This window comes from Anopheles coluzzii, chromosome 3 (genome assembly GCF_943734685.1).
Source record: "Anopheles coluzzii chromosome 3, AcolN3, whole genome shotgun sequence".
NCBI classification, from domain to species: domain Eukaryota; kingdom Metazoa; phylum Arthropoda; class Insecta; order Diptera; family Culicidae; genus Anopheles; species Anopheles coluzzii.
The window spans coordinates 50,259,604-50,271,930 of record NC_064671.1 but is presented as its reverse complement, the minus strand read 5'-3'; the positions used below and the strand labels follow the sequence as shown (position 1 = coordinate 50,271,930).

General features: G+C 38.7%; 2 protein-coding genes across 3 annotated transcripts; one reads left to right on the top strand and one right to left on the bottom strand.

Annotated features, from left to right (window-relative positions):
- Positions 1-4,460: 4,460 nt before the first annotated feature.
- On the bottom strand, positions 4,461-8,780 carry LOC120956806 (kinesin light chain). Of its 2 annotated transcripts, none has more exons than XM_049609198.1 (6): positions 8,548-8,780; positions 7,478-7,704; positions 6,866-7,405; positions 6,280-6,531; positions 5,767-6,198; positions 4,461-5,613 (listed from the first exon to the last, which is right to left on the bottom strand). In XM_049609198.1, exons 2-6 carry the CDS (start codon positions 7,664-7,666, stop codon positions 5,497-5,499), a joined length of 1,530 nt encoding a protein of 509 aa, XP_049465155.1. In that variant the 5' UTR covers positions 7,667-7,704; positions 8,548-8,780; the 3' UTR covers positions 4,461-5,496. The 2 variants fall into 2 exon arrangements, with proteins under 2 accessions (XP_049465155.1, XP_040234485.1); XM_040378551.2 differs by having other exon boundaries at positions 8,174-8,777.
- A 529-nt stretch (positions 8,781-9,309) lies between these two features.
- On the top strand, positions 9,310-10,995 carry LOC120957799 (60S ribosomal protein L13a). Its single transcript, XM_040380162.2, has 5 exons — positions 9,310-9,420; positions 9,609-9,849; positions 9,934-10,079; positions 10,281-10,403; positions 10,487-10,995. Exons 1-5 carry the CDS (start codon positions 9,403-9,405, stop codon positions 10,766-10,768), a joined length of 810 nt encoding a protein of 269 aa, XP_040236096.1. The 5' UTR covers positions 9,310-9,402; the 3' UTR covers positions 10,769-10,995.
- The last annotated feature ends 1,332 nt before the right edge of the window (positions 10,996-12,327 follow it).

Sequence of the window (12,327 nt, the reverse complement as noted above, 5' to 3'; positions counted from 1 at the left end):
TGCAATTGTGCTATCCTACGTAAGACAGGCACATGTTGATGTTATAGAAGCCATGGTTGTACCATAGTTGTATCATGTCATCTTCATCCACAGCCCTTACCCTAACAGCGGAACCAATGGAAAAAGAGCCAGGAACAATATTATTCTGCTAAAATAATCCATTGCAGAATGGTTATCATTGGCGAGACATGCGCAAATATTTTCAATGATTCGTGGGTGTACGACACACGGGTAGTGCCGCACATGTACATAGGGCAGCAAAAATGGGGTGTTTTCTCTTCTTTTTCGACCTGTAAACCAGTCTTCCCATCACATAGAGCAAATTCGATCGCGTGTTACTTGAGCTTGGAATCGGAGCTCGCATTGAACTATATTTAATTCTATCAACGTTTATATAAAATGTTCCCCATTCACCACACTCAAACGCTTTTGTTTGAAACCGACCCGACTAAAATAATTATGTCAAGCCAGAATTTTAGTCTGCACGCAATCATCGACAATTTCCTTCACTGCCACAGCCGAACACTATAGCAGATTCTTCCTTACATTGACCGCGGCAGTCGATTCTTTGGAAATGAACCTCTAACCGACCCCCAGCAAAAGCTAAAAAAAACTATAATATCCAATTCTAAACTCCATTCCTGTGGCATCCCAATGTATCGCTATCCGTTCGGCAAACTGATTGTTCCCGAAAAAACATTTTCGGTGTAATTATAAACAATTATAATGATTGCCCCTTCTCCGTAGAAGATTGCTCGTGCTGTCAATCATTCAATTCAAATTTTCGAAGAGAGCTGCGTATTCCTTTCTCTTTGCTATCATTTCATCCAATTTGCTTGTTTGGAAAATGTTATTTTTAGACAGAAACATTTACCCTACCTTCCCAGGTAAACTGTAAAACGTACACGTTGCTCAAAATAAATAGCTTAAGTCCAACTCTTGCAAGAATAGTTCGAAAACAATACGACTCTTCTTATCATATTCATTTTTTCTCTTCTACATTTCTTTCGTTGTCAGTTTTGTGCTGCTTAGCTTTATTTTATTGGGCCGTGATAGTGATAGTTTAATACGTATGGACCGATACTTTGATACGTATGGCCATGGTAAAATCGTGACCTAGACCAGGGGTCTCCAAAGTACGGCCCGAGGGCCGAATGCCTATAATGCGACCCATGATGATTTTGTAAAGGATGCAATTAATAGTCTATTGAAATATAACAATCATTTTTACTGTTTTAACACGAAAAACAATCCCATATTACAGTCGTCTACTCGTACCACTTAACAACATGCCCTGTATGGGTCCCTGTATAGGCCGGCATGTCCGCGTAGATCAATAGACCAAATAGAAGAAGACGAAAATCAAGATTCAATTATTAAAAGCTTTAGAAATTTGATACATTCTAGACCACGAGTTAAATTAACCTGGAGTTTAACCTTATTTTGATAAGAAAAGTAAAACTGAATATTTAAAATTTCTACAGCTATCTATTATTGAAGCTTGATTTTCGTTATCAAATATAAAAAAAAAAAAACTGTTTTTGATTGATACAACCAAAATAATTAACTATTCTTTTCATATGTACAAGTTCTTCGCGGGCCACATTATAGGCTCTCTACAGCCGAGTTTGGCACGACGGACGCTATTGGGGAGACCCTATCTATTATTTTTGATTCTAGTAAAAAATGTGTTCTACATATTGTACCATAGTCAGTTCCACAAAAGAAAGAACGGTGGAAATGCGATTCGAAGTTTATTTAACGTTTGTTTGATTTTCCATACGATAAGATGAGCCAGACGGTATATCACAGCTTGTTAAAGAAATTACGTATCATAAGTGACAGGGATACGGCAAAATAATCGGGGGACATCAAATAAAATCGTTAACACAAGAAGTGCTATTCAACCTGCAGAGGATCTAACGGTAGTCGGACTAGGCGGTCGTTAGGATAGTCTATAGCATTGGTCTCCAACCTGAAGTAGGAATTTATTTTTGAAAAGCAGAAGTTTATTATATATATCGTGCATTTTTGTCCCCACCATTAAGATTAAATTTTCAACAGGCATGTCTAGAGAAAGTGGGTAGGTCTCGTAGTACAGTCGTCAACTCGTACGACTCTAACAACATGCCCGTCATGTGTTCGATCCCCAAATAGACCGTGCCGCCATACGTAGGATTGACTATCCTGCTACGGGGGAAAATCAATTAGTCACTGAAAGCCAAAGCCCACTAGTGGTACAGGCAGGCCATGACCGACAACGGTTGTTGAGCCAAAAGAAGGAAGGAAGGTCTAGAGTAAGATTAATAAATGTTTTTTATCAAAAACTTTGAAATAACTCTAAAAAATGTATGTCCTCAATGGATGTGGGCCACGGCAAATGTATTTTCAAAGCCAAATGTTCCGCGATACTAAAAAGGTGGGGAACACCGGTCTATAGTATGGAGTATGCATAGAAGTTGACAGAGTACTAGGCCAGCAATCGCCAAAGAGCGGGCCGCAAGGCGATTTCACGAATTAAGAAATAATCGTGTTAATTACAAAGTTAAATAGTTAGTTAAGAAATATCTGTAATATTATAACTCCATCAATTCAACTTCATAAGTTATGACAGGTCAAAGTTGAAAAATCATTCCACATTACATTCAAACATGTATGAAGCGAGTGCCTGTGCAGGGTACGCCATACATAAATCGTTCACCTGCACACAAACAACAGACGCCCTGTACTTGGCGTTGCGGCTTGTTCGGGATATTTGTTCCTTTTTATTTAAACCATAGCATTTTGTACGTATCTGACATTTTGTAAAAATATATCCAGAAACCGTTACACATTGTTTGTACCCGCAGAAGGTTTAAGCGTTATTGACAAAGATACATCAAATGAACTCACCGGCTTCGAAGCGGTGCTAAGCGGAGTTGAAAACGTTCCGTTAAAAATAGATCAATCAAATTACAGTATTAATTTAAATCATAGTTTGATTTTGAAATATTTTGTTTTTTTTTTCTCAAAAATATCCATCGAGATATTTTCGTTTACTTTTTAACTAACGAATTGTTTAAGGTAGAGTGCTATGAGCACGTTGATTTGCATGCTACGTGTATAGAAATCGGTTCATTGGGTCCCTAACGTTAAGGATAATTTTACAAACTGTCGATTTATTTGAGCTGTTTTAAAATAAGTGTCGTCTTTTCGTATTCTAATTTGCAACTAATTGTGGTTTGCATTGGCACACAAACTAACCCAATCGTCCCTATCTATGCAACTAGGTCGAGCTGCTCTTGATAGACCGATGTTTACAAATGCTTTTGTTTTGTATAAAGCGCATGCTGTCGACATCCTGCCAACATAATTTTTAACTAATTTGATTATTAGTGGTTTATATTTCGGATAGGATATTATAAAAGTTTTATTATTTAAAACAATACAATAGTTCTCAAATATAAAACTAAGTTCGAGTCATCAACTGTATTCAGCGTTTGCAATATGTATATGTGACAATGTACAGCAAAGGTATACATAGCTTTCTCTTGTTAGAAAAACTTTGGTACCAGTAATTTCTTCTAGGGTATGAATACCAACGCTTAGAGTATGACGCAATGATCTCCTTGATCAACCTTGCTATTGGGCCGAAGGTATCTATATTGTGTGCCAAAATATGTCTAACAAGTGAAACCCCCTGTAAAAACAATGTACAGTGTCGCCATCTCGATTTCCGACACCTAAAATCACGTTTCATAAGTAAAGTGACCCTTTAAAACAAGATTCGATATGATATATATCGTAAATAGTGCAAACATGACTTATGGATTATGGGACTTATTAACATGGCAGTTTGTTCGAGGTCGCCCCATAGTGCATTGAAGTAGGTGATTGTTGGGGCCCCATCGAAGTCGATGATTGTTGGGGGGTGAACTCCGTTTGATTCCGGAGAACTCCGGATGACTCTGACTCCGAACGATTCCGGACGGCTCTGGATAATGCTATTAATTCCGAAGTCGGTTCCGGACGGCGAATTTTTTCCAACTTTATTATTATTATTATTATCCGAAAGCGAGCAGGAATCGTTCGGAGCGACCCATAACGGTAAGTAGGTTCAGAAGGTGCAAAGATTACGTTAATTGCAAGAAAACATAAGTGACTCCGATCTCGTTGGTGAAGCGAGTTCTGGTCGAGTCGGGCCAACATAGATTCAGTCCGACCCGAAGGTGCAATAAATTCGAGTCCACTAAAATCATCAGTATCATTATAATTAAGCATAACAGACCATTTGTTCGGGTATTTAGTCTACTTTGGCGCTACCCACCTGACATCATGCACCCAAGAGACATAGTCGCTTATGCTTTCTCGTACCTGCCATGAGCCATAGCACAAATAGCTATTTTTTAATTTTTAATGCGCTTCCCAACTTTTCGGATTTCCTTAAACTCGTAATTAAAACAATTTGGACAAAGTGCAGGTATTTTTTAGAACTCCGTTTAGGCGAAAAACACAAGCAAAAATGTATGTCATATTGTTTTATAAGCATTTCTATGTCTTACAGATTACTTTGGAAATGATTAAATAATCGGTATGCATTTTTGTTTTATTATCAAAAGCGTAGTTATCTATCTGCTTTGCTCTTCTGCGTCATGTTTGATAAATAGAACAATTCCTTCCAAAAAATCAGATTCTCGCTCTTTTTTATTCATCCCCTTTCATTCTCTCCCTGTTTCTCGAAATGTCTCTTATTATTTATAGTTGTTTTCTTTTCAACACAATCATTCCTATCTTGAGATTATGTTTACCTGTTCCCGTTCAATTGCCGAAAGATATTTTTTAAATTAATGGGAACCGTTTATTTGCATTTATTTTTCTATTTTCCTGCGGATATAGTTTTACTTGTAGATTGTTAGCATTTCAAACTACAACAAAGTGTTTAGTGCTTATTTAAGCATAATAAAACCACAATCGCTCAGTAGAAGTATCTTCTGCTTGAAAAAAAACTTGTTTATGAAGATTATCCATCCACGCCAAATCAATCGATCTGTACTGATCCGAAAAGCACGTGGTGGATGACCAAATGGATGTTGTCGTGCAATTAACGTGCTTAAAAGTGTTGTTTCTTGCTTGAAATTTGATGCATAAATTTCAACATTTTTAAAAATAGTACTCATGGGCAATTCATTGTGGAGAAATAATGAGACAAGTGGAGAGAACGAGAGAGGATGACACAAAAAGAAACTAACAGAAATTGATGTCGGTTTTCGAAATTATTTGAAATACAAAACGAAAAAAAAAAACAAAACTATAAAACACTAGTAACATGAATAAGCGACCACTGAGATGTTGGACTGAAGGTCCATCAGCTTTTGGGAATGGAAAATTGCTGCACCTTCTTCAGCGTACTGTTAACTGCTAAGTATTCTGTCACTTTGCTTAATGTTTAAACCGGCTATTATAAATCGTTCTGCTATATTAGCATTTAAAATGTGCAGTGTCAGCGCGTAACACCAATTATTTGTGCACACGTTTGTTGTGATCATCATTATCATCTTTGCTGTTGCCGCTCTTCTGGCGCTTGTTATCGTCCGATACACCGAGCACTTTCGACTGTTTCACCAAATCCAATGCCTGCCAGAAAGGAACATCGTAAACGTTTACGCGTTTACACGAAGAAACTTGACCGATTAGATATTGTTGTTTAATATTGGATTAGTTAAGATGGTGATTTGATTGGGTTAGTTTTGGTGTGTTGTTATAACTACTGCTTGCCTATTTGCGTACCTCTTTCTTGCTTCGTAGAGCACAATCTTCCAACGTATCTGCGGCTTCGTACTTGCCCTGTCTTCTATATAGAGCACCGAGATTTTTCAAGGTCGTAGTAACGGTGGGCGAGTCCACCTTCGCGGCCTTATGCCATCCACCATATTCGCCGTACGGTGTATTTTCTCGATTCTTCAGTTTGTTCTCCTCGCGCTCTTCGGCCACCTGCCATATTGGTTTGTTTTCACCATTAATTGCACCAAATTCCCGCTCGTGTGCTCGCGTTAGCACCTCTTTGTATAGCATTTCTGCTTCCTTGTATTTGCCTTGTTTCAAGTAGCAACTGGCAAGATTGTTGAGAGTTTTCGCGACATTTGGATCGTCGCCACCTAGCTTCATCTCGTAAATTTCCAAGGCTCGCTTGTAATACATTTCCACTTCTTCATACTTTGCCTGGAAAATGGAAAATTAAGGTATAGCATACACCACACATTGGAGGAATCAAAATCTTAACCGATAAATAACAGGACATACCTGGTTCTGACAAAGAAGTGCTAAGTTGTTCAATTGCTTGGCCACGTCGGGATGCGATTTGCCGAGCACGTTCTCCCGAATTTCTAGCGCTCGTTTGCAAAGCGGTTCCGCATCTTTGTATTTGCCCCGTTTACCATACAAGACGGCTAAATTGTTTAACGTAGCAGCTACGGCCGGATGATTTTCCCCAAGAGTTTTCTCGCGAATCGTAAGAGCATCGTTCAGTAGATTGGCTGCCTCCTTATACTTGTTCTAACGAGTGATAAACAAGACAAGACAATATTGAATAGAAAAGCAATGTACAGATAATTAATAACAACATAAAATGTATGATTAAACGTCTAATAAAAAGGATATCTCTTCAAATTTGGTGCAATGCATGCAATCTTAGTCCTTCAATTTTTACATCATAAACTAAATTTTAGAACAATCAGAGGCAAAAGGAGACTAAATAAAATTGTACTAAGTGCCACAAACAATATCACTCAAATGATAATAAACACAGAAAAAACAATTTTGCAGTGTATGTCTCTTGACAAAGGTAACAAAACATAATTAAACCTAGTACGTATCATTTAAAGTTTACCTGGTCTCTGTAAACTAACGCCAAAATGTTCAACATTGTGGCCACATCTGGATGATCATGCCCACTTGTTTTCTCGAGATCTTCCAGTGCTTGCTTACACAACGGTACGGCCACTTCGTACCGTCCCTGCGATGCGTACTGTATCACCAGATTGTGTAGCGTTCGCAATCTGGCCGGTATTTCGTAGCCGGCATTTGCATGATTGGCAAATTGATTCGGTGGCGTTGGTGACATGTTGTTGCGTTCTTCTGCTTCATCCTCCGGAAACAGTTCCACCACCGGATCGGTGCGAGACTTTTCCAAATTATCTTCATTTTCTTGTATTTCATCGTACTTTTTCACGGACGCCATAAACTCTAGATGTTTCTTCTCTTCTTCCAACTGTGCAACGCTTTGTTCCGATGCCTGCAGCTTTTGCTGCGTGATGGCCAGCTCGTCACGCAACCATACATTTTCCTGACACAGCCGTTTCACTTGCGTTCGTAATTTTTGCTTTTCGGCTTCGATGTTTTGCAGATGAGCAAACAGCATCACGATGACCTAAGTGAAAAATGTATATATAATAAAGGAAATACCATAAAAGGATAGAAAGCAGTGTATTAGAGTGCTTACTTGCGCTTCGCTAAGACCGAGCTCGATGTTCTCCATATTTTTCTTTACGATTTCCATTTTATCTGGATCGGTTTTGCTGCCCTCCGCTAAGTTATTCATTAGTGTGACATGCTCCACGCGCAGCGCTTCTAGGCCCTGCATTACCGTTTTGGTATTCGAGACAATCTCTTCCTGAGCCATTTGTGTCATTGTGAATGATTACTGGTGTTGCTATTGTTCAAGTAAAACTGAAACGACACGATAGTAGGAGCTTTGTTAATTTTTGTGTGTTATTAATATTTTCCTGCATTGAGTCTGGGGCGCTGCAGGTGACGTATTGGAGTGACATCATCAAAACATGGATAACCAAAGTATGCGATGAAACGATCAATAGAGCAAACGTAAAGCGACCGTGAAATCCGAATTGTACAGTTGCATCGTTCCAGTTCATTCTATGCTCCACACACATCGGTGTTACCTGCCAGCGACGCTATAGAAATATGTACCGTTACAGCTCACAGACTTTGGTCGATCTTTTCAATGCTTCAAGTTTCACGAAAAGACAAAAGCGAAATACTTTCTCTACATGAGGTAAATTGCATCCAGGAAAAGCGACTGTATTTTCATGAGCTCCTTACGGGGGTGGAAGCTGGCTTAGTGTAAGTGGATTTCTTTATTTTCTAGAGCTTTTTTTGTCACGTCGTCGACAATTCGTACCTTCTCAAATCGTTGCAGACAGTGGCTAAGTTGTGTTTGCACAATGTGATTCAATGGTCCACAATAGATATAGGTTTTGGAACGAAGATTTTACAAAATACGATTTCGTCAAGAAATCAATAAACACACGAGAGATGGACGAAAAACTAATTTTCTTTCACTAAACAGCACCTACACAACCGCATTAGTTTGCATGCACACGCACACACACCTACATGTACATATATAAACACCCATACACTTGTCGTTTAACGTGGGATGTACATATATTGCAATGAACTTGTACGACGATTTTTATAACATTTAACTCGGTCGGTGCATTGATTCACGTCAATAAACTAATGAAAATTGTACTTTCTTCAACAATACCGCACCTGTCGATAATCACAACTGAAAGCTATATGATCGATGATGGAAATAGGAAATAGGACAGGGCAAACAAAACTACACACTGTAATCATTATGCGGACAAAATTATCCCTCTGAGTGACGTATTGTAACTCCTGCATTCCTCAAAAACGTATCCATTTGAAAGCAAAATAATAATGTTACTGAAATTAAAAACATGTATGTTATTTTCTAATCAAATCAAAGAATTTTAGCTTCTTTAGTATGAATAAAATACTGATACTCTGGTTACGTTGGCGTTACACTGTTTTTACACGACAGGTTTTTTGGGAAAGTCGCATGCGAAACAGCGGCTTCGGTTTACCAATTTGATGGTGGTTTTAGCCGTTCTATTAATTATCGGATACGAATCGAACTGAAAATACCATGTTTTAGGTTGTGAATAATTTTTTAAACAAAAAAAAAGGAAATTTATTGTCCATGTGAAAATTATTGAGTAAAGTAAAGTCTATTCAAAACAATCATCAACATAAAAATTTATGTTTCTCGGGTGCTCCCTGATTGAAAAATTAACACACAAAACATTAAAGCATTTCAAAGCAGTAGTTATTAGATTCGATTTTAGAGATTTTGAAACTTATGAATAGAAAAAAAGAATGTTCATAAAACATTTCCAAAAAAAAATTGTTTGTGGCTAAATTTTTTGAGTTCATGCATAATGTTGTATGTACCTTGGCCGTGGTGAATAAAGTGGTGATTAAAGTCTCTGAACGATCTATGACAATAGTGACAGCCAGCAAGCCGCCCGGGAGCTGTCACTCGATTCATGACTTCCGCTGAACGACACTTCCTAGTTCTTTTTGTTGGTGTTTGCGAAAGTGATGGTACGCACGAAGAAGGTATCTATCAAGAAATGTTAAAAAACTACGAAAAACTGATGGCAGGGGTGCGATTTTGGTTTGCAAAAGTTGTGTATGACTTCTTGTGATAAAGCGTGCAGACCAAACCGGGCGCTGGACATCGAACGTGCTGTAAAATGTGATAGTTAATGACACTTTCCCGTCTTGTTGCATGTGAATCTTTTCAGCCAATTTTAATTGACGGACGTGGACACTTGCTTGGTCGACTGGCCTCGGTCGTCGCCAAGCAGATCCTGTCTGGTAACTCGGTGGTCGTGGTGCGCTGCGAGGGCCTTCAGCTGTCGGGCCATTTCTTCCGCAACAAGATCAAGTTTTTGGCCTACCTGCGGAAAAGATGTAACGTCAACCCGGCACGCGGTCCATTCCATTTCCGCGCTCCGAGCCGTATGTTGTGGAAGGCCATCCGTGGTATGTATATTTGCCTACCGGCAGTGATTATGTTGTGGCTGTAGCAGTTTCAGAGGTTTATCATATAATTTTAATGTATTGCAGGAATGGTCCCCCACAAGACCAAGCGCGGTGCGAATGCGCTCCGTCGCTTGAAGGTGTATGAGGGCATTCCTCCGCCATATGACAAGATGAAGCGAGTGTGCGTTCCGATCGCCCTGCGTCAGCTGTGCCTGCGCCCAGACCGAAAGGTAAGTCAAGCAAGTGATGAAAACAAAAGGAAAGATTATTGTAGTGTAGTGTGTAGCTGCACACTGAAGCGTCGGTGTTTTTCGACGAGGATATTTAAAGGAATAGTTCTCAATGTTATTGTTATGTCTCCAAGCTTTCCGAAGTACCAATAACTGATTTAAGTTTGCTTAAATTGTGTTTTTGTTGACATTTCTTCACAGTACTGTACGGTCGATCGCGTTGCTCATGAAGTCGGCTGGAAGTACCGAGACGTCGTGAACAACCTGGAAGCCAAGCGCAAGATCAAGGCTCGCATTGCTTACATGCACAAGAAGAAGCTGAAGGTAAAATGACCGAATCCTATGAGTGCTGAAAATTGCTGATGTCTGAAGTGAATCAAACTAATATTTCTTGCAAATATCTACAGAAAATCACATGGAGTGCTCGTGCCGTTGTGGCCAAGAGGATTGAGTCGCAGAATGCTGTATTGAAGCAGTATGGTTATCTCACATCGGAATTCGAGAAGAAGTACAGCAAACCAGTGGTGAACGCCGTTCCGCCGAAGCTTGGCAAGCGCAAGCGCAAGGAACTATACGTTGCCGCCAAGGCCGCCCGTAAGGAAGCGAAATACGCAGCCAGGGCTGCAGCCAAGGCGAAAAAGGCAACCACGGCCACCAAGGCTCCGGCAAAGGCGAAGGCAAAGGCTTAATCTTATTAAATCGGAAGAAGTTTGCCTTGACGGGGGACAAATTTGGTGTGGTGATGGTGTTTGATGAAGAGCTTCAATTTCAACATCAATGGTTCTTAAAGATGCTATCACCAAGGCTGCGTTGCACAAGATTGCCACCATCAGAATCGTTGTAAACCAATGCAGTTTAATGTGAAGGAAGAAAATATACAAACATACGCGATATGTGTACGCGAAGAAACTAACAATACCCATTGTTGTGTTTGATGGTAGCAATTTATCCGAAATTAATAGTTATATTAAGCAATATAAAGACTACAATAACATTGTCCCGGAAAAATATATTACAACTCTATTGTATGTTATCGACTTACGTAAAACAGGTTTTTTTTAGCAAAATGAACGGATTTTACAAGTGTCCTTTGGTCAGCATCAGTTGCTTGTTTGCAGAAAATACGAGTACAGGCGGTCCCCGAGATACACGGTACCTCTTATACGCGGATTCGGAGATACGCGGTTTTCTAAATTTGACAATTCTTTGAGCAAATTGTACTGATTTGACACATCAATTTCAAATTGCCAAATAATTTCCGTTTTGATCGAATGTTAAAAACTATTTCAAAAGGTTTAAAACAGTTATTTTCAGTCAGAATCATATCAAATAATTCATAAAGTGACTAAAACCGCCCCCTACTTGCAAAATTACACATTTTTTTTTGATATTTTAGCAGGAAATCACGAGATTCGACTTACGCGGAAATTCGAGATACGCGGTATTTTGCGGCCGTTTTCGGTCCCCATTAACCGTGTATCTCGGGGACCGCCTGTAGTCCTTAAAAAATAACGCTTGCAAACTAACTTAAATATAAATCAATATTATCCATTCCTCATAGGTATCACAGGTGTTGGAGGTACGCTAATGTCTGTCTCCGGAAAATATTAACTGCGTAACTTAGGAAAAGAATGTATATTCTTGCACTTATCTTAATCAACGCAGTATGAAAGCAATATACTGATATGCTTTTTTGTCATGTTGAGTCATTTGTGGCTGAATTAAAAAAAAAGATTATAATAAGCTATGCGTCGATTGATTCCTGATCCTGTAGTTAAACATACACCGTGCACAATTTATACGATTAACACTAGCAATTGTTGAAATTAAAATCTTAGCATAGCATAATCAAAATCAATATGTAAATCATAGCCGTGCAAAGCAAATTGCAAAAGTAATAAAGAAAAATAAACAAGACAAAAACAGAGGAATTTAGTGAAAATCGCAAAACACTAGATCTAATGCGATCTTAGTTTTGTTGGTCGTAATACGTATTGTGCTATTCTATGTTATGTTCTAGCCGTTAATGATTTCAAAACTGATGCTATCTGATTTACTTCATTATTATTTTTTTATTCAGGAGGAACGGTCCAAAAAGGCCGTATTGCTGAAATTTATTTCATTATTAAAAATTTTTAAATTCCTGATATGGCAATATAAACCAAAAAAAAAAAAATTATGTCACAGATTCTGTTTGATCTACTGTTTTCATACATGGAATGAATGTGACAGCAAACGTAAGCCAAGA